The sequence below is a fragment of the Carica papaya genome, chromosome 8 (assembly GCF_054855325.1).
Source record: "Carica papaya isolate Zhongbai chromosome 8, ASM5485532v1, whole genome shotgun sequence".
NCBI classification, from domain to species: Eukaryota; Viridiplantae; Streptophyta; class Magnoliopsida; order Brassicales; family Caricaceae; genus Carica; species Carica papaya.
Window position 1 is genome coordinate 26908060 of NC_142316.1, and position 22893 is coordinate 26930952.

Sequence of the window (22893 nt, forward strand, 5' to 3'; positions counted from 1 at the left end):
TCACACATTACATGCATAGGGATATATAATTATAGATAGACAGATAGACAAATTATAAATGGAATTGCATAAATAGGTGGGTGCGTGGGTGGGGTGGGTCGGATGTATATAGAGAAAGAAGGGTACACTTAGACCAAGATTAAATGTCACATACTACCATCATTTTTAAGTTGACGCAATGATGTCAAAGATATCTGGAATACTTGAAAAAGTGCTTGATCCCTGAAAGAGCAAGCAACTCTTCGATGATGTGTTGAAGGCAATCCCGGAATAGGCTGAAAGTCATGGAGCCAGGAATACAATAAAACTTATATCAGTAATAGTTTGAAAATAAGAAACAGGAATAACAAGAAAGGAGAACAAGAAAAACAAAGATAATCAATTCAAACTAGCAACAATTAATAAGTTAAAATTATCAGCTATCAGTTAGTAAGGATACAATTATTTACCTTCTACAAAATTTACATAACTTAACATATCCTAAATTTCAATTCTATCAGAAAAAATTAAAGATGAAGAATGAGAAAATCATTACAGAAAAATATTCTAAATTCCTATAAATGCTACTTGAAATAGGAAATCTTCCCACATCTGGCCTTTGATTTCAGATTGACTCTTTGGGCTTTCATACTTGGAAATCATTTTTTGAGTTTCCTAGCCACAGTCCTACTACAGTTAATTTTGACTTTTCTCTCTTTTTATGAAGTAAAAGTCTCCTCTATGGTGAGAGTCCTCGCATGGGTAGCAGCTTTCACTCATTCAACACTAATGACTTGCTATCAATTCTAGATCTCCAAAAAAAAAAAATGCAATCTCCAGATGTTTGTTTGATGCACTTTTCCAATTTAGAATTCAATAGTCATTTCTTTGTTCACATGGGATGGCCTAGAGGATCTTGACTAGATTACTTTTTTCTTCCATGTTTATTGGGTGTGTCCTCCCTACTTGAGGATCTTCATCTCCTACTTTTTTTGTGGTTTTAGATGGACAAAGGATTCAAAAGATGCTTCAGAGACGGACAATTTCTGATAGGTTACAGTGCTTTGGTTTTTAAGTAAAAGTCTAACTGTTTGACTACATTTGGGAGAGGATGGTGTTTTTTGCTTCTCTTTGGGCTAAAGCTCATGGTTTCTTTGGAGGAACTTTATCCACACTACCAACGCGGGTTGTCACCATGTACAGATAGTGATTTTACTTCGTTTCTTTTTCTTCTTGGATGATAGCTTTTCTTCCTTCAGTTTTGTAACTTTTTAACTCAAACAGTATCTTTTCTTTTAAATAAAAATGTTATAGTTACTAAGAAGGCTCAAAATATTGATGTCCAAAAAAAATATATTAGAAGAAACCAAAATAGTGAACCTTTTTTTTAAATAGAAAGCAAAATAGTAAAGCCAAATGGCACTCCAAACCAAAACTAAAACAAAACAAATTGAAAATAATGTTTTCTTTTTGGGTAGTAAAAGATATGATTTGGTGGCATGGAATGAGCTCAAGAAACCACTATACCTATAGGTGGTTTGGGGTTGCGGTTCTTGGTTGAGATAAACAAGGCTTTACAGGGTAAATGGTTGTGGAGGTTTATGAAAGAGGAATCCGTGCTTTGGAGAAGGGAGATAGCAGCAAAATTTGTTAATGATGAGACATGGTGATTCACCAGAGTGGGGTCAAGACCGCATGGGAAAGGCTTGTAGAAAAATATCATAGTAGGTCTGGCGAAGAAACAAAACTTATCCCAAAGAATCGTAAATGGTGAAGAATAATCTCTACAATTTCTTATGTTTCTGTAAAGGCAAATAACTCATAACCCAGCAAAGAAAGCACCATGTCAAAGAGCTCTAGCTTCTTCTTTGTCTTGGAGCCCAAGAGAACAGAAGAAAGAAACATCATAAGTACAAACGAATAATATCAATTTCTCCAGGCCACGTCACAATGAAAAAACAGATGATCAGCTCTGAAACACATAACAAATCTCAGGGGATAAAGCATGATTTGGTTGGCGAGCTTGGACTGAATAGTAGTATTTAGCTTGCTGCTTGCTCAAAACCCTAACCCAAACTCACTCCTTAACCTTATAGCGAACCACATCCTTCCAAACATTCATTGAAGATACAATTATGAGAAATAGCATTGTGAATCAAAAAAGCAAAGCAAGATTTGCAAGTATAATGCCTGGGATTCCAAATAGCAAATCCTACATTTAGGGTTATGAAAAAACAATAAAACAAATAGTCAAATTAAAGAAGTCATATGATCAAATTTTCAATTACTGAGGTTTCTTAATAAAGACAAGTTCCAAGAATGGATCTGGAGATTCTGGACTGATGAAGACAGCTTATGGAAGAATGTTATTGAAGCTAAATGGGGCAAGTGTACCAGTGACGGAATTACAGACAGCTACTGCACTGACAGAAAACATGGCATGGGTTTTTTGGAAAAGTACTTTGCTCCATCAAGGCGAGGTTGTTGCTTGCACTAAATGGCAAATGGGTTGTGGTAACAGAATTAGCTTCTGGAACAATATTTGGTGTGGCCCCATCAGTTTAAGGACCCAATTTCCTGAGATTTATGCTCTCGCTCAGAATAAACACATTTCTGTTATGGATGCGTGCCAAGATGGATTCTGGTCTGTAATTGTTTCCAGACACCTTCATGATTGGGAAATTGGGGATCATATTGATTTGTTACAGCTTATTGATACTGTCAAGCTCAACAGTAACCCCAACAAGCTAACCTGGAAGCTAAAGAAAAATGGTTCATTTTCCGTTAAATCCTTCGACAACCATCTGGTAAGGGAAAGCAGGTTGAACCAGGAGATTTTCCCGACTCATATCTCCTTTTTTGCTTGGAAGGCGGCTAGAGAGAACGTATCCTGACAGTGGATAATCGGATGAAACATGGTATAACCCTGCTGAACAGATGTTTTCTCTGCAAGCAGAACGCCAAATCATGTAACCACCTCCTGATTGAATGTCCTTTCACCTTCGGTCTCTGGTCCTCTGTTTATGGTCTTCTCAGCATCAGTTGGGTAATGGCGGGAACCGTTAGATCTAAACTATTAGCTTGGGAGGGGCTGAGAAATGATCATGGCGTCTCGCGTCTCATTCGATTATCCATTTGCAGATTATTTGGAAAGAAGGAAACAATAGGGCTTTTATGAGTAAAGAACTGTTAATCAAAATTAAAGATAGATGGATTCACTTTTTTAGTTCTATGGTTTTGGAACATGATTTTTATAGTCCTGAAGATTTTGCGATTTTTGTAAATATACTTACCGACCACTTGTAAATTTTTTGTATACAGGCGGCAACCCCTCGGTGCCTCATTAACATATTTCTCACTCTTTTTATCCCAAAAAAAAAATTCCAAGAATGGGAACCATTAGAATGATCCAAAAAAGAGGAAATGATAGCATGTTGGTCTCAGGACAGATTATAGGGTTGAGGAAAACGAGTTGCTGACGTAATATTTTCACACCAAGGGTGGGTCCTAACATATTTTCAGTCTGAGCAAGTTAAAAAAGAAGCATCAAAGCTGGCAATAGCTTTGTACGGGCTCCTTTATGTCCTTGAATTATTAATTTTGGGATCCAAACCTTTCTGATGTCAAGCAAACTTGCTATTAATTATTCTATACAAAGAGATAGAGTTCAGAAGAAACTTCCATAACCACTTAGACGAAAGAGACAAATTTTTACAATAAAGATTCCCAGTACTAAGACCCCTATCAGACTTGGGCAAAAAGCATCTCCCCAACAAAGCAATCTTTGAAGGACTCAATCAACCCCGACCAAAGGAAATTCCTCATCACTCCTCGTTTTTCTCAGCTGCACTGCTAGATCTTCTAAGAGACAAAGACGGTCAAGTGGAACCCTAGACAACAAGACTAGAAAAAAGTGCTGTAACAACCCAAAAATGGAGACATATTATCAGTCCTATTTAAAAACACCCTGCTATCTTACTTTTAAATATAAAAAATCAATCACTTTAATATGAGAAATCAAAATATCATGAAAAACATTGCATGTTTTATAAAGCAAATAATTGTGTAGTTCACAAGAACCTTGAGTAAATTTTATCTTTGGGACAGCTTGAGAGAGTAAAATTCATCTTTAAATGGAAAGCCTGTGGCTTCTGATATTCAGCTCAAGAGAGTAATATTCATCTCAAATGAAGAAGTAATGCTCAGCTTCTCCCTCGACAGCTTTGTTCATCTAGGAAGCCACTAGGGGCAAATTCTCATTTTTGATAACCTTTGTTGGAGGGCAAGACCAACCTCAATGGATGTCCTGTGTGCTTGCGAGAGAGTGATTCTCTCCTTACCATGTTTTTTGTGGGTGATGTGAAAGCTATGGGATTTGATTCTCTCATTATTATTTTTTTTGGTGGTTGGTCCATCTATGGCTTGTGATTTTTGCGCATGAAGTGGTATAGGGGCACATAAAGCTAGGAAGAAGTCTGTATTCTTCATTAAAATCGTTATATGATCTGGGTGATGTTAAAAGCTAAGGGTTTTTTATGGCATTATTTCCCGTTTTGCTAAAACTATAGATCATTGGTTTCCAACCATGAGTTTTTTATTTAATGGTCAACCTCTCAAAAGCCAATAGAATTTAGAGAACCTTAGAGCTATTTTGTTTTCTCTTTGTAACATGTAAAGTTCACCTTGCATGCCAGCACGACCCCCCTCAGTACCCTGTTTATAATTTCTTTTAACAAGAACATTTACCTTTCAAATATTTTTACGGTATTCTTAAGTTACCATAACAGCACAAAACAAAGAAGATTATGACACTAACCTGGTTCATCTCAGACACAAGTTGATTCAGAATCTTCAAACCAATGGTGTAATGGTCTGATGTTGCCTGAGTAATAACAAAAAAGTCAGAGAGCAATTTATGCTCACAAGTTTTCAAAACTACCACTAACAATTGAGAAATTAAGAAATAACTGCCTGGAAAGAAAGTGCTCATACATATATAAAGGAAAAATATCTGTTTGATGTCCACTGCAAAATTACTAATCCTAAAAATGTTTCAAATCAAAGTTTAATTCATAGAACAGCAAGTTTAACTTAACAATCCGGTAACCCACTCTTCTAAAGAAATTCCACTACCATGGAATTGCGATCATAACTCTCACACAACTTCCAAAAAATAAATAAACGCACATATATTTCTAGTTGTAACATTAAAAATTGACATGAGCAGCTTAAAGAAAAATAACATTTGAAAACACAGCAACTGCAGGGCAGGAAAAGATTAACAATTTCACATAAGCAAAAAAAGCAATCAAATGTTGTGATTATATGCAAAATGAAGCATGAAAATAACATCTATTCCCATATGGAAAAGAAGTTTGATATAATTGAAATCACCTGATGCGGGACAAAGTACAAAAACTCCTAAAGATTAGTATTTAATTCTTAAATTTTACAGGATAGACTAAATTCTATTGCTATCATCTTATTTTCCTTATTTATATTGGTTTCCTCATAGTTAGAAGTTTTTTCTTGAGTCCTTTATAGTTAGCAAGTTGTATTTATAGTTAAAAGGTAGGACATTTTGACAGTGGGGTCAATAAAGTACAAGAATAAATTTTGGATGACAATGAAGTAAATTTAGAAAAACTATAGACAGTGGGATCAATATTGACCTATTTATTATAATTAATGGGGTCAAAATTACAAAATTAAAAAATTAGATCTCATTTATTATAATTAATGGGATAAAAATTACCAATTTATCTTTTATAAAAATTACACATAACATATTTGTTCCCAAGATTAAATGCGTCAATCAACCCCTCGTCGGGATTTTTTTTTTTTTTTGAGATAAAACCCCTGGTTAGGAGTTATATTGAACTTTTCTGGTCTTCTTTTTTTTTTAAATAAGACGTATGATACGATTCATTAATTCACAAGCACTAAAGGGATGTCAACCACGAATAAAAAGTATTTATATGTCAATCAAAATATCGATGAGATCCACAAAATCCTCCATTATATAAAGAGAATGATTCTTAACCAAAAAACTCAGAGTTTGGAACTATCTATCCCGAACCAGTCATCGCCAACTGATATCTCATTTATTAGAAGTAGAATCCGTCTAGCCTATTTGTGCAGATTTCCGATCTTGTAGTTGGCCTCTTACTTTCCTACACAAATATTACTTCTAAGTTCCTATGGCATCCCAAAGGTAAAGATATAAGGCACTTGGCTCACTTGGCAAAAGTACTCCCTATATGGAGAAGATTTCCAGACTCTAGCCTGTCTACTAATACCGAAAAAGGAGAAAGATCTTTATCAAGCCGATAGATTAATACAAAAGGCAAAAATGGAAACATCAAATGGCAACCAGAACCCCATTGAACATGCCAGTAGGAGATGTTGAGAATGATGATGATTTCATTAAAAAAATAAAAACCTGTATATTGAAGCTTACCACCAATCAGTGGTTATTATATCTGAAAAAAGGGGCAGATCCTACCAACTCAAGACTTCATTTTTTCGTTTTAGAAGAAAAAGAAATACCTTTAAGACGCCAATATCTTGCAATCCAAAAACAAAAAATCTACAGAAAAAAATAAGGGCCAAAATGTCAACAAAGTTCCCAAATTATCATTGACCAGAATGGGATTCCCATTCATGAAAGTACTCAGGGAATGGAAACCAATAATGTCTAATCCCATCAAAGGATAGCAAATCCTCTTGAAAGTTCTCTTGACTCTTCCCAATGACCCACACTATGGACATAAGAATGAACTTCAATAATTTCCTCCTAAATTTATATTTCTTAGCACCCTAACAAATCATCATTTTTTCTAAAAGAACTCAGACACTTCCGATTGTCAAAGTGCATACAAAAGAGAGGCTTGTCAAGTAACTTAAGGAAGTCTAAAACACACCAGATTGGCCTGTATGCTAGAAAACATAGAGTTAAATCCCATCAAAGATGCAAGATGCAAGATTTTTCAAGAGAAATAAACAAGAAAAAACCCATGCAAAGATGCAAGATGAACTCAAGATAAAGTAGGATCACATAGAGGGAGTAAGTGCGAGTACCCCTAAGTGACACCCTTAAATAATTAAAAAGACAACTCAGATATGTAGAAGCCAGTATACATAAATGCAAACTCCTTCAATTTATCCAGAAGAACTTCTTTCCTTTTGCAATTTGGCTGTTATCTAAATTTATTAAAAAAAAAATACATTTTTCCTGAGATTTTGGCTCCTATTATTGTGCTCTTATTATCCTACATCTATAAAGATCGATTAAGATTAACCAGCTAACTGGTTTATGGGATGCTAGGTATCAATTGGGTGATGACAGGTTCAGTGAGGTAAGAGCCTGAGGAATAGGTGTAAGTTTGCTGATTTGATTCCACTTACCATAATGTGAACTGTGTGAAAAGAAATGAACAAGAGGGCTTTTGATGCAAAGATAATGTTAAGGGTTTTGATGCTCTTAAGAATAGATGATTTTGAACCCTCAGTTGTTTGTTGATGGGTCATCCTCCACAGCAAATGGAGGCCTTTAGAAACCTTTTGCTGTGATGACTGATTTGTGCATGTTTTTGTAAATAAGATTGCACCCCCTTGGTGCTCATAGTAATATACTTTCCACACTTGTTATTTCCAAAAAAAAAAGATTAACCAATAAAGATCGATTGATTCTTCTGGAATTACAACCAGGAAATAGCAAGGAAATATCCATAAATTTTTTATTAAATCTTAAAATCAAATCCAAATGCTAATCTCCTTTTATAAGGCTAAGTTAGACAGAGGGGCAGAGAAGGGTAACCAAAAGAACACATTAGAATGATGGAACAGAATGAAACTATATGGAACAAGATGGGATGGAAACTGATACTTCACTTTCTTTAGGAAAGAGTGAAATGGAAATGAACATAAAATCCTTTTCTTGCTTGGATAGGGGAAAGACTGAAAAGTCTTTATTGTATAATTACTTTTTTTTCTTTTATAAAATGGACTAGCTTGGTATTAAGAAATTATCATGGGTAAAATGAAGAAAAGAGTTACTCCCATTTAGTTTACAGCCATTCTTCCCCAAATAGTCAAAGAAGAACTTTGGAATTTTGGAGGGAAACAAGGATAACAAGTTCTTCCTCATCCCTTTGCATTCCATTGCAAAAATCACTTTTGCTACCCCATCTAATTAATTAACTGAGACAAAAAAAGTGTTAAAAATGTGATGCTACTAATTGAGCTATCCTTTCCATCTGGTAACTTAATTTGTTGCTTAGGCCTAATTAGTTGCTACAAATAGCTAGAGGCTAATAACCCTTCAAAGAAAGCATAGTGTGTTGAGTTGCGCTTATATTCAGAGAAATTGTCGTTCACAATAGGACTCCATTAAAAGAAATTGTCTGGGCGAACTGTGACTATTGGCGGTCCACTAGGGTCAATGGTGGTTCTTACTATGGCACTATTATTTTAATTTTGAGTCTATCCTTCTTCTATATTGGGAAAAAAGAACTATTTGTAAATTCAGTTCTAGTAAGGAAAAGTTTTGCAAGTGACTCCACAGAATAGGCATGCTGAACCGCATTAAAAAAATTCTCTATGTTCTTTTCCTCTCTCACTTATGTTAATCTGTATGTTTTGTGCTGTATTTTCTTTGCATATAGAAATTTTAGAAATTCAACCCCACATTAAAAAAATGAAACAATTAAATAAATTACTTCAAGATCTTCCAACTTTATAGATTATCAACAATAGCAACAAATAAAAAAGCATCTTTAAGAGTCTGCATTACTTAAATGACTACAATAAAAAATGTTAAATGCGACATTAATTAATTGAATGGACCGTTTCCATTTCAAAACTTAATTTGTTTCTTAAGCTTATTTAGTTACTATGAATAGCTACCTAGTCAAATTATCTTTCCATTAAAGCATAGTGAAATGGTTACAGCTGAATCATATATAGAAAACAATAATTTAGATTTGAATTTTCCGATGGTATATGTGCAACAAACTAAAAAAGTCTGAGTCCCCATTAAGCACCCGCCAACAGAAGTGTTACAAAGCCATACTACTTCAGGGAGCTAACAAGAATAACGACCTAGCAGAATCATCTTTCAACCTTGATACTCATAAGAAGATCAAACTTCTTTGATTCTTGTTTAAAGATCAATTGACATATAAGAAAAGTGGGGGAGTGAGTGAAGAATTCATCAAACTAAATGAATAAAATTTAAAGAAATAATGCTTAACCCACAAGTCATATCACCTGGCTTAAGAAATTTGTGGACTCTTGAACCACATCGCGGAATCTATCATCATCAAACCATCCAAACTTCGTAAGACGACATAAGAGTTGAATCAAAGACACAGTAACAAATGACTGCAACTTGGGTCCTCTTGTGGCCAGATAGTTAATAAGATAATTCCCTGCATTAAAATTAAGAGTTAAAATGGACAATCAACTAACAAAGATTTTATTGGAACTTGCAAACATGAAGAAACTTACTGATATCAAGGCGAAGCTGCAGTGCAAGGCTATGCTCAGTGACTTGCTTCAACAAACTGGAGCTAGCAAGCATCAATGCATAAGGAGTCAATGCATTGTCAAGAATGTATTGACATTGTGAAATGTAGTCTGTATTCACGGAGAAGCATTTCAAGGTGTTCTCAGCTTGAGCTCGTTCTGCTGAGTCCTGGGAATTGTATAGCCTCTCACATAATGCCTCTAGTTGCGCCAAACTCTCCATAGATCCCCTGGGAACAAAATAAGTATATGTACATATATATATACAAACATCAGTTTCACCACCTTCTCTTAAATCACTAAAAGAAATCAGATTGTGTGAACGTTTCAAATATTTCCTTCCTTCTTAACATTTAACCTTCAGCCTTCTATGCTTCAATTTCTTCACACTTAAGCCATTAATGAGATCACAATTTTGCGATAGATTCAAATTCCATTGGAACCTCCCAAACAGAACGATAAAACCAAACATCAATAAAGAGAGAAATCAATACACTGATCGAACTACTAACACGGAAAAAATCCATCACAATGCAGAATGTTCTGCATATCAGACGCCCCAAAAAATAAAACTAAAAGATCAGCAAATTACAACCGATATGTAAATTTTTAGTATCAAAACAGATGGAAACCAAAAGATAAAAGGTATCCATCGCAATGCCGAATCCTTTGCATGTTGTCCGAGAGTAATAAGTTACGCAAAATTACATGAGGAATTCAATTTCTAAGAGAAAATAAACAAAATCAGAACACCGATCATAGCGCAAAACGAACTCAAATAAGATTGTTTGAGAACTAAAGTCAGATAAATGATCAGTTCAAAGAAAAGACAATTAATCCATATAACCAGTGGTGGATAGATAAAAGTACATAGATATACACATGAGAGAAAGTACCGTTGGATCTGAGATCTATATAAACGTCTGCCTTATCAATCGAAGGTGCTGTTTGCTTAGGTCTTGCAGATTTCTTCCGATAGAAGATAGAGAATATCGAAGAGACTGCGCTTTTCTAGTTCTTACAACAGAGCAGTATACAATGGGGAGAGCAGGAAAATGGCTTGCGTTTTGAGAAGCAATGTTTCTAGGGTGTGGCCCATGCGTACGAGTTCCTAGCTTTTATACCATCGTTAATTTTTTTTTTTTTTTAACGGGTTAAATAAAATATTTGATAATTCAGCGCCCCCTTCACTCAATTAGTCTGATGTGGCTGCCACGTCTTTCTCTAAAACACAGTATTGTTTTTTAAAAAAGAAAAATGTAAAATCTAAATAAAACATTAAACATGTTAGAACATGTTTCCTGCGGGAAAAACATTTTCGGCGTAAAAAGTAAAAACACCGCAGTAAATGTAAAAGGATTAAAAACTGCTTACGAGGAATTTAATTTCATAATTATTTTTAGTAGAAAAAAATTCATTAAGTTGACTTGGCTTTGAAGCTCACAAGAAAATGGTTTTAAAAAAATATGGATAAAAAGAAGGAAAAAGAAAAGAAAAAACCATTTTTCCATACAGTCGGAGCATCTACAATGAAAATTATTAGTGTCTCTATTTCTAGCTAATTGATCTAATAATGTTCATATAAATTAAATATATTTAAATTTTTAATTTTTAAAAATTATCAAAAATTAATTTATCGTTAAGTTACCAATCGATTGTCTCTTATTATTTTGAATAAGTACACTTATTATTGTATTATCCGTATTACCTTAAAAGAAAATTATATATGTCGATCTTAAACTAATAAATTGTTATATTCAATTATATTAGTTATGATTTTTTAAAACTCTCCAAGACCTTTACGTTAGTAATTTAGAAATGCAATATATGTTATTACTTTTACTTTTTCAATAAACTATATTATTACTTAAAATATAAATTTTTTTATAAGAATGACAATAAATCGGTTTATAACGAATTTGACAAAATTCGAATCCGACCTAATTATTACTATAAAACCAAATTTACCCTTAACTCGCGACTGAGTTCGTAAAAATAATACTTTTTGTATTGTATATATACATGCAACTTTAATGGAAGTCTTTAATGCAAGCAACTTTTACATATAAATATATATAGATATATATTATGCAACTATTTATATATAAGTTGTATTATATATATTGTAAAAGGAAGGATTAGAGTGGAGGTTTGAGTTTTTTTAAGTATTAATTATATACTTTTATATCTTTAATTATTTTTCAAATATATAATATCTAATATATCAAAAAAGCGAGCCGATTGAAAGGAGAGGTGTCTTACTTTAATATGATACGAATAAAAATCAAACACAAACAGATTCGTAATAATTTTGGTTTCAGTTATGATATAGGATGAATATAAATAAATTGATTCAATTTTAACATATCATTAATTTTTTTTTTTTTTGTATCATGTAATTTTATAAGTATTTATGTTAATAATCAAGTTCTATCTAACCCACATATAAAAAATAAATGAGAAAAATGTATTAACAAATTTAACATAAAGTAAGTCTGGTCAAATCTATTTGCAGTTATGACAATCTTAAACGACATAAAAGATTCTTTTGTTCCTATTATTACATCTAAAATGTTAATCTACTATCGTGATATGTTTTATTTTTGGTTATTTATTTGTCATGTATTTATTGAATATTAATATAAATATAAAGTTTTATGCTTGTTATAATATATGAAGTATCCATGTGATTTTGTATTTTATTTGAATCGCTCAAATACATATTATTAAAAAGCTTATGTGCTACTTTGATTGAGAATTTTCTGTCATTATAAAACTTCTATATTGGTTTATTCAAACTTATATCTCTTGTTGCACATATACCGAAGAGAATTCCTAACACTGAGATAGTATTATATGTGTCAATTAATGGTTAAATATATTGTAGGAATTATTTGAATAATTTGAATTAATAACAGACAATTTCCTACAAAATTGTTATTCTATAATCTTATAGGGTCAAGAATATAGTTCAACATTAATATTCATACTTTTCGAATAATTTAATGTATTTTAATAAAAGTAAAAGAAAATTACTAATAATGCAAATAGAAATGATTAGTAATGTATTATAATAAGATGACAACATAATTACTTCAAAAATATTGTAACTATAGAAATGATTATAACAAAATTAAAAATTATTGTTATCTTAGATGATGACAAGTATTAGATTTGGTTAAAAAAAAAAAAACAAATGACAAATGAGTAAAAAGAATTATAGAGTTCAAATAATAAGATATTAGGATTCAAGTGTATTTATAATTTTTAAGGAAAAAAAAAATCTAAAAGATTGTACTTAAAAAAGTAATGGATATATGGTAGAATAATAAGAATTTAAAATATTAAAAATATTTTTTTGTTTAATAATATAAGCTTTATATTTCTAAAAAATAACTTAAAATTACATAGATATTTGTTTTTAATATATGAATGAACAAGCAATTACATATATATTAAAAAATAAAACATTTTAGGCGTAAACAACTTAAATTATGTTAAATATTAAGCACTCTAAGTAAACAACTACATTATATAGTTTATTATGCTTTCATTAAACATGGTATGTGAATGAGTGAGTAATTGAAAATGTATGTGAAGTAAGTAGTTTAAATTCAACATATAAGATTTACTGCTGGCTTACAAGTAATTAATAAAAAAATATTCTTACCGTTAAGTATACTTTTAAAATTACCAAACATAATAAAATACTTGAAAATAATTACAAAGGTATAATTAAAAATATATATACTACTGTAAAGTTGGGACATAAAAATGGAACAATAAATTCTTTAATATATGCATAATTAATTAAGTTACTAGTTTGTGCATGTGATGGGTGATCAATATAATTAGTTTTGAATAATTATTAACTCACTATACAGTAAGTTACCGCATATTATTAACTGTAATATACAATAATTTCGAATTATTTTGTTGACAAAGTAAAGTATGACTTAAAATTCAAGCAACCAACTTTATGGAAAAATATAAATTTATTGTTAGAAGGTAATTAATAGAAAAAAAATTACTAAAAACCGTTAATAATATATTTTATTGTATTTAAATTTAAAATCGACTGTTATTTGATATGTATTTTTCTTTATAGGAGGTCGTAGTTTTGATTTGAACTGCGTTATCACGTGCCTCATATTTTAAATACTATTGTCACTATATTATCATTGGTGTTGTATGCCATCTAATGAATTTACCGACAAAGTTAATCCATTGTTACTATTATTATCTTTGGTTAATTTTGCAATGTTTAGAGTTTAATATTTTTATTTCTCTCTAAGCTAAAATATCAACTTTCACCATCAAATTTTTAAAAATATTTAAATTACATCATCATATTTCTTTTTTGTTTTATCTTTTAAAATATTCAAACCATCTCATTATTTTTATAGTCTAATGCCAGTGGAAGTCGGCAAACTTTATCGATGATGTGTGTAATTCTAATCCACAAAAATGCCACATGTATAATATAATTATTACTTATTTAAATGATCGATATATATTTTACTCTATATAAGGCTGTGGTTTTGATCTAAACTCTATTATCATGTGTCTCATATTTTAAATACTATTTTTATAATATTATCATTAGTCTTGTATATCATTTAAGAAATTTATTAAGAAAAAATTAATTTATTATTACTATTATTATCTTTAGTTTATTTGCAATGTTTAGAATTTAATATATTTTTTAATTTTTTTAAAGCTAATATACTCATTTTTACCAAATTTTAAAACATATTCAAATTGCATCATCATATTTTTTTCTTAAATTTAACTCTCAACTCTTTAAAATATTCAAACCACCTCATTGTCGTTGTAGTTTATCGATGCCATTATAAATTAGCAAACTTCATCAATGATGTGTCTAATTCTAATCCATGTAGGCGCCATGTGTATAATACATGATATTTATGTGGACATATTTAAAATCATGGTCTCTTTCTCTATATGTGTATGAAACAACCTTCAGTGATGAAGCTCAAGAATCCTCCACCCCCTTTCTCATTCATCCATCATTGTTTTTATTGAGAGAAAATCTTGCCATCATCTTTCTGACTAGGTCCTAGAAAGTCAAATCCCATTTGTAAATGGCGCTCTACGAGCCTCCACCATTAGCTTCATCGGCTTATGGTATAATCGTTGTCACAGACCACACCCATCTTATAAGGTACTAACCGAAGCATACTTAAATTATATAAACTTGAGTTAAGTAAAATAACTTGATTTTATTAATCATAAAATAGTCGTAAAACCGTTGCATCCTTTAAATGTAAAATATAAATTTATGTACAAAATTTTAAATTTCTTTATTTACATTACTAAATAAAAGTAAAAAATAGTAACTTTAATATTAGAGTCTAACTTCAGAAATTTCTTCTGTATCACCGCTCATTCTGCAACGGTATCATTATTATCTGGAGGCTAATAAAGGGGTGTAAGATAAAATATCTCAACAAATAATATTATGAAATTACAACATAGTACATACAATATATAGTTTCTTTACACACAAGAAAACATATATCATATAATATTTTCAAACCATATATGAATCAAAAGAAGAATTCATACTTCATCACTATTACGGAAAATCAATCAGTTACTATATATTATGTGTAGGCACAAATATTTATTACTAGTTCTCCATATTACCCAAATAAGGAACGACATACATGAGTACCTTGAAACATTGCTACCCCCCAAACATGGAACAGTTAGGACATGCATATCAGACTATTTTCTTATACACCCAAATACAGAACGATTGTGTATGGGTACACACTTACCATTTCACCAACACACCAGAATATGGAATAGTTATGTACGACCAGATTGAACCCTAGCATAATGCAGGTACTTTCGGAATAATTTATTTTCATAATGAGTGATGCACACGTATCAAAATCATATTTTGAAATACAAAGCAAAATAACATTTATATCGAAGTAAAACTTTAACAAATACTTAGCAAATACGAAATAAAAATTAAACAATTGTACATTTTTATACTAAAAATACGTAAAATACTCCAAAACTATATACGCTATGAATCCATAATATTCACTTACCTTAGGCCCTTAGCAGTCGTCATCTTAATTCCGGCAGAGCTCCAGTTTTATTTATTACATTTTCCTATCAAAAATTCGGTAGAGTTTTGGAATGATTTTTTGTCACTTTCTTGACTTAAAAATATCCAACACAATACTCAAAACTAATCCCAAATATTAAAGAGAAATCGAACTTAAAAACTTAAAAGAAAGACTTATCTTTCAACAGTTTATAACTTTATTTTGATCGTGAGCCTTATTTCACTTCTTTTTCTCGTTCTTTGCTCTCACAAATTTAACAGAGTTTCCTCAAAATTTTTATCTAAAACCTCAAAATACTCTAAAAAATCATACACTTCATATTCCATTGTCTTCTTTCACCTCTATGTTTCTCATTATTTTTCTCTCATCCGAAATGTCTCCTCCTTCTCTTATCCCCTAGTTATAAAAGTGAGGAGCCACAAAAAAAAGATTGCAACCATTCCGTCATACTATTTTATCTAAAAGTTTCCATCTTTCATCATGTCATTTTACTTAAAAGAATATCATTTTTTACATGCTGTTTTATTTAAAAAGTCCTTTCACATACTAATGCATCTAAAATATTATCACTTTTTATATGTCATTTCATCTAAAAGTTATCACTTTTTGTAATGTCACTTCATCAAGAAGTTACCACTTTTTACATGTTACTTCATTTAAAAGTTTTCACTTTCCGTTACGTCATTTTATTTAATAATTATCACTTTTCATTATACTAGTTCATTTAAAAAGTTCGCACCTTTTTCTATGCCTCTTCATACTTATTATAGCTCTTTCATTTTTATCTGTTATTTTTTTATTTGACTCTAAATTATATCCCTAATTTTATTATATATATTTTTCAAACACATAAAGACTAAATTAAATATATTAAACATAAAAAATTATTCAGGATGTTTTAAAGCTATCACAATTGTCGACTTGATTGATGGAATCATAAGTATTTTAGCCCCCTCTAAAATTTTTAGAGAACTTTTTACAATGAGAGAACCTGTCCACTCTCCATTGGATAGATGCGCATCATTTGCTTAATAATTTACCTCACAAAGCAACGTAAGCACTACGTGTATAATACGTGGCATCCACGTGTACTTATTTAAAAGTATGGTCTATTTCCCCATTTGTGCCCTAGAGACGTACTTGAGAAAGAATCTTTACTTACAAAACTCGATGCTTCTCCACAATCTCTCTCATTCATCCATCATTGACTTCATCGAGAGAAAATCTCATAATTGTTTGTTCCATGGAGTCTTACAAAGTCAAATCTTTTTTGTAAATGGAGCTCTAAAAACCTCTATTTTCCTTATTTCTCTACCATCAGCTTCATTGGTTCATGGTATCATTGTCGACTTCATATATAGAATTGTAGGTATTTAACCATTTAAAATTTTTAGAGAACCTTTTACAATGAGAACCTGTCCCCTCCCCAATGGATAGATGTCTATCAGTTATTTGATGATTTGTCTCACAAAATCACATAGGCAGCATATGTATAATATGTGGCATCTATGTGGAGCTATTTAAAATCACAACTATTTTTTTTTCATTTGTGTCTTCGAGTCGTACTCGAGAAACAACTTTTAGTGGTAAAGCTCGATGATCCTCTACGATCTCTCTCGTTCATCCATCATTGCCTTCATCGAGAGATGATATCGTCATCGTCTTCTTGACGGAGTCCTAGAAAGTCAAATCTCTTTTATAGATAAAGCTCTACGAGCCTCCACCATTTTTTTTCGTTCCTCTACCATCAACTTCATCGGCTTATGGTATCATCGTCGACTTCATAAATGGAATTAGAGGAATTTTAACCTTTTAAAATTTTTAGAGAACCTTTTATAATGAGAGAACTTGTCCCATCCCCAAAGGATTGATGTCCATCATTTATTTGATTATTTACCTCACAAAGCAACGTATGCACCACGTGTATAATTTGTGACATCCATGTGGACCTATTTAAAATCATGACTTTTTTCCCATTTGTGCCATAGAGTCGTACTTGAGAAAGAACCTTCACTTACAAAGCTTGACAATCCTCCAACATCTCTCTCTTTCATCCACCATTGCCTTTATTGAGAGAAAATCTCGTCATCGTTTGTTCAGTGGAGTCCTAGAAAGTCAAATCCCTTTTGTCTACGAGCATCCACTATTTTTCTCATTCCTCCACCATCAACTTCATTGGCTTATGGCATCATCGTCAACTTCATAGATGGAATCAATGTATTTTAACCTTTTAAAATTTTTAGAGAACATTTTATAATGAGAGAACCTATTCCCTCTATAATAGATAGATGTCCATCATTTGTTTGATGATTTATCTCATAAAACCACATAGGCTCCACACGTATAAATGTTGCATACACATATACCTATTTTAAATCATAGTCACTTTTTCCATTTGTGGTCTAGAGCTGTACTTGAGAAATAACCTTCACTAATAAAGCTCGACGATCCCCCACCATCTCTCTTATTCATCCATCATTACCTTAACCGAGAGAAAATCTTGTTATCGTCTTTTTGATGGAGTCCTAAAAAGTTAAATCCCTTAAAAAAATCATGACCATTTTTTCCATTTGTGTCGTGGAGTCGTACTTGAGAAACAACCATCACTAACAAAACTCGATAATCCTCCACCATCTCTCTTGTTCATCAATCATTGCTTTAATTGAGAAAAAATTTTGTTATCATTTTCTTGATGGAGTCCTAAAAAGTTAAATCTCTTTTACAGATAGAGCTTTATCAGTATTTTCCTCATTCCTCCACCATCAACTTCATTCGCTTATGGTATTATTGTCGACTTCATAGATGAAATCAAAGGTATTTTAATCCTTTAAAATTTTTAGAGAATTTTTTACAATGAGAGAACCTGTCCCCTCCCCAATAGATAGATGCCCATCATTTGTTTGATGATTTGCCTCACAAAGCAATGTCGGTGCCGCATGTATAATATATAACATCCACGTGAACTTATTTAAAATTACGATATTTTTTTCCAATTATGCCATAGAGTCGTATTTGAGAAAGAACCTTTACTTACAAAGCTCAACAATCCTCCGCCATCTCTCTCATTCATCCATCATCATATTAATCGAGTTAAAATCTCATCATTGTCTATTTGATGGAGTCCTAGAAAGTCAAATTTCTATGAGACTTCATTATTTTTCTTGTTCCTCCACTATTAGCTTCATCGACTTATGGCATCATCATCGACTTCATAGATGGAATCAGAGCTATTTTAACCCTTTAAAATTTTTAAAGAACCTTTTACAATGAAAGAACCTATCCCCTCCATAATAGGTAGATGTCCATGATTTGTTTGATGATTTATCTCATAAAATCACACAGGCACTACGTGTACAATACATGGCATCCATGTGGAACTATTTAAAATCATAGTCACTTTTTCCATGTGTCCTAGAGTCGTACTTGAGAAATAACATTCACTAATAAAACTCGACAATCTTCCACAATCTCTCTTGTTTATCCATCATTACCTTAACCGAGAGAAAATTTCATTATCATCTTCTCCATGGAGTCCTAAAAAGTTAAATATCTTTTATAGACGGAGCTCTACGAGCCTGCACCATTTTCTTAATTCCTCCATCATCAGCTTCATCAACTTATGGTATCATTGTTGACTTCATAGATAGAATCAAAGATATTTTAACTCTTTAAAATTTTTAGAATGAGAGAACCTGTCCCATTCCCAATGGATAGATGCCTATAATTTATTTAATGATTTATCTCACAAAGCAACGTAGGTGCCACGTGTATAATACGTGACATCCACATGGACCTATTTAAAATCATGATATTTTTCCCCATTTATGCCCTAGAGAAGTACTTGAGAAAGAACATTCACTTACAAAGCTCGACAATCTTCAACCACTTCTCTCGTTCATCCATCATTGCCTTCGTTATGAGAAAATCTTGTCATCATCTATTTGATGGAGTCCTAGAAAGTTAAATCCCTTTTGTAGACAAAGCTCTACGAGCCTCCACCATTTTCATGTTCCTCCACCATCAATTCATTGACTTATGGCATCATCATTGACTTCATAGATGGAATCGGAGGTGTTTTAACATTTTAAAATCTTTAGAGAACTTTTTACAATGAGAGAACATATCTCATCGATAATGGATAGATATCCATAATTTGTTTGATGATTTGTCTCATAAAACCACATAGACACCACATGTATAATATGTGACATGTATATGGACCTATTTAAAATCACAGTCATATTTTCCATTTGTGTCCTAAAACTGTACTTGAGAAATAATCTTCACTAACAAAGCTTGACGATCCTCTACCATCTCTCTTGTTCATCCATCATTGCCTTAATCGAGAGAAAATCTCATTATTGTCTTCTTGATAGAGTCCTAAAAAGTTAAATCTCTTTTATAGATGGAGCTATACGAGCCTCTACTATCTTCCTCATTCCTCCACCATCAACTTCATCGACTTATGGTATTATCGTCGACTTCATTGTTAGAATCAGAGGTATTTTAGCCATTTAAAATTTTTAGAAAATATTTTACAATGAGAGAACCTGTCCCCTCCCTAATGGATAGATGTCCATCACTTTTTTGATGATTTGCCTCACAAAACCATGTAGGCGCCACATGTATAACACGTGGCATCTACGTGGGCTTATTTAAAATCATGACATCTTTCTCAATTTATGCCATAGAGCTGTACTTAAGAAACAACCTTCACTGATAAAGTTAAACGATCCTCCACCATCTCTCTCATTCATGCATCATTGCCATAATCAAAAGAAAATCTCGTCATTATCTTCTCGATGAAGTTCTAGAAAGTCAAACTCTTTTTATAGACGGAGCTCTACGAGTCTTCACGAATTTCCTCATTCCTCCACCATCAGCTTCATTAACTTATGGTATCATCGTCGACTTCCTAGATGGAATTAGAGATATTTTAAACATTTAAAATTTTTAGATAACTTTTTACAATGAAAGAATATATCCCCTCCCTAATGGATAGATGCACATAATTTGTTTAATGATTTGCCTCACAAAGCAATATAGGCACCATGTGTATAATACGTGTCATCCACTTTGACCTATTTAAAATCACAGTCTCTTTCCCCATTTATGACTTGGAGCCGTACTTGAGAAATAACTTTCATTTATAAATCTTGTTGATCCTTCACCATTTCTCTCGTTCATCCATCTTTGCCTTCATCGAGAGAAAATCTTATCATCTTCTGCTCGATGGAGTCATAGAAAGTCAAATGCATTTTGTAGATAAAGCTTTACGAGCCTCTATCATTTTCCTCATTGCTCCATTATTAGCTTCATCGACTTATAGCATCATCATCGACTCCATAGATGGAATTGGTGGTATTTTAACTATTTAAAATTTTTAAAGAACCTTTTATAAAGAGAGAACCTATCACATCCATAATGGATAAATATCCATAATTTTTTTGATGATTTACCTCACAAAACCATGTAGGCGCCACATGTATGATACGTGGCATCCATGTGGACTCATTTAAAATCACATCTAATTTTTGTGTGTGTCCTAGAGCTGTACTTGAGAAACAACCTTCACTAACAAAGCTCGACGATCCTTCACCATCTCTCATTCATCCATCATTGCCTTTATCGATAGAAAATCTCGTTATCGTCTTCTCAACAGTCTTAAAAAGTCAATTTTTTTTTGTAGACGAAGCTCTACGAGCCTCCACCATTTTTCTCGTTCCTCCACCATCAGCTTCATCAACTTATGGTATCATTGTCGACTTCATAGATGGAATCGAAAGTATTTTAGCCCTCTAAAATTTTTAGAGAACCTCTTACAATGAGAGAACTTGTCCCCTCCCTAATGGATAGATGCCCATTATTTGTTTGATGATTTGCCTCAATAAACCACTTAGGCGCGATGTGTATAATATGTGACATCCATGTGAACCTATTTAAAATCACGACATCTTTCTCCATTTATGCCATAGAGCCGTATTTGAGAAACAACCTTCACTGATAAAGCCTAAGGATCCTCCACCATCTTTTTTGTTTATCCATCATTGTCTTCATCTAGAGAAAATCTTGCTATTATCTTCTTGAAGGAGTCCTAAAAAGTCAAATTCAATTTGAAGATGGAGCTCTATTAGCCTCCATGATGTGAAAATCACTAAGAAAAAGATTTACAAAAAACAGGAAGTCCATGAGACTTCTAAAGGGAGGAAAAAACTAAATAAAGATAAACTATCTGAGCATACTCATAAGTATTTTCGAATGGACAATGACTAAACTAAACCAGTACAAGTTCTAAACTGTAAATGAGAGATGAATATATCGAGAATTCAATTTAAGAAAAAGTGGCATCAGAAAAGACGAGAAAACAAAAAGTTATTGAGGCTAACAATCAAAGAAAGACTCAGCCCACAAATCCCGGTGCAAGGAGAAATCCAAGGGATAGTGTGGGTGTGGATTCCTGTAGCCTACATATGTGTAGGCCTTCACCCATCCGACACGTGGTTTTTGAATGCACCAGGACCCAACCTGCACTTGCCAACACTATCAACACACGAGTAACAGCAGCCACCTACACCTCAGCGCACAAGGTGCTAGCCGCACGCACAGCTCGTGGGCATGTATGGACAAGTCATCCCACTCGCACAATGTACTTTGGCTTGCATGTCCGGAACGAACAACATGCGCATAACACCATGCATGTGCATAGAAGACAGGTGTCGCATTCCCAGCCACTTGTACGTACATGACCCAAACACAGACAACAAGCCCATGTGGCCCAACCAACCTAATCGCACAACTTGTAGCCCAGCCGGTGAGCCCGCTGCCCGACTCACACACGATCCGACCCACCCTTACGGCACCTTATTCTTAGTCCTTTGTGGACTCCCAAAATTTCACTTTTCATATTTTTAAAAGCTGTCCAAGTTTTTAAATTATCCCACGTGCAAAATATGCCAAATTTAAAGGTGGAATTCTATTCAAAATTAAAGAGAAGATATCCTTAACGAATAGGAGAAACAAATTATTATTTATTAATATTTTAATATAAATCCTAATCCCTATGATTATTTAGTTAATCAAATTAAGATAAGAACAATGAAATTATTATTGATCTAATTATGTATTTATTTTTTAATTAAATTAGGAATTAAAATATGGATAGGAATCCTAAATCCTATTCCATATAGAAGTAGAAATTAAGAGCCCATATAACGACCTTAGCTCAAGCATTGTAAACAACATCTTGAGAATTAATAAAGTTTAACCTTTGAGCTTTTAT

The 22893-nt window shown here is 32.4% G+C and overlaps 1 protein-coding gene across 4 annotated transcripts in view; it reads right to left on the bottom strand.

Annotated features, from left to right (window-relative positions):
• LOC110817079 (ARM repeat superfamily protein) overlaps positions 1 to 10597 on the bottom strand; it is a 37596-nt gene extending 26999 nt beyond the window's left edge. For 2 of the 4 annotated variants that reach the window (XM_088209849.1, XM_088209847.1), the window contains exons 1-5: positions 10404 to 10597; positions 9490 to 9737; positions 9250 to 9410; positions 4796 to 4861; positions 158 to 275 (exon numbers count right to left, since the gene is read on the bottom strand). In XM_088209849.1, the coding sequence (XP_088065975.1) occupies positions 158 to 275; positions 4796 to 4861; positions 9250 to 9410; positions 9490 to 9730 (586 nt within the window). In that variant the 5' untranslated portion in view covers positions 9731 to 9737; positions 10404 to 10597. Of the gene's footprint in view, positions 1 to 154; positions 276 to 4795; positions 4862 to 9249; positions 9411 to 9489; positions 9738 to 10403 lie in introns of all 4 variants that reach the window. The other 2 variants (XM_088209848.1, XM_088209846.1) reach the window with 1 other exon arrangement.
• Positions 10598 to 22893: the final 12296 nt, after the last annotated feature.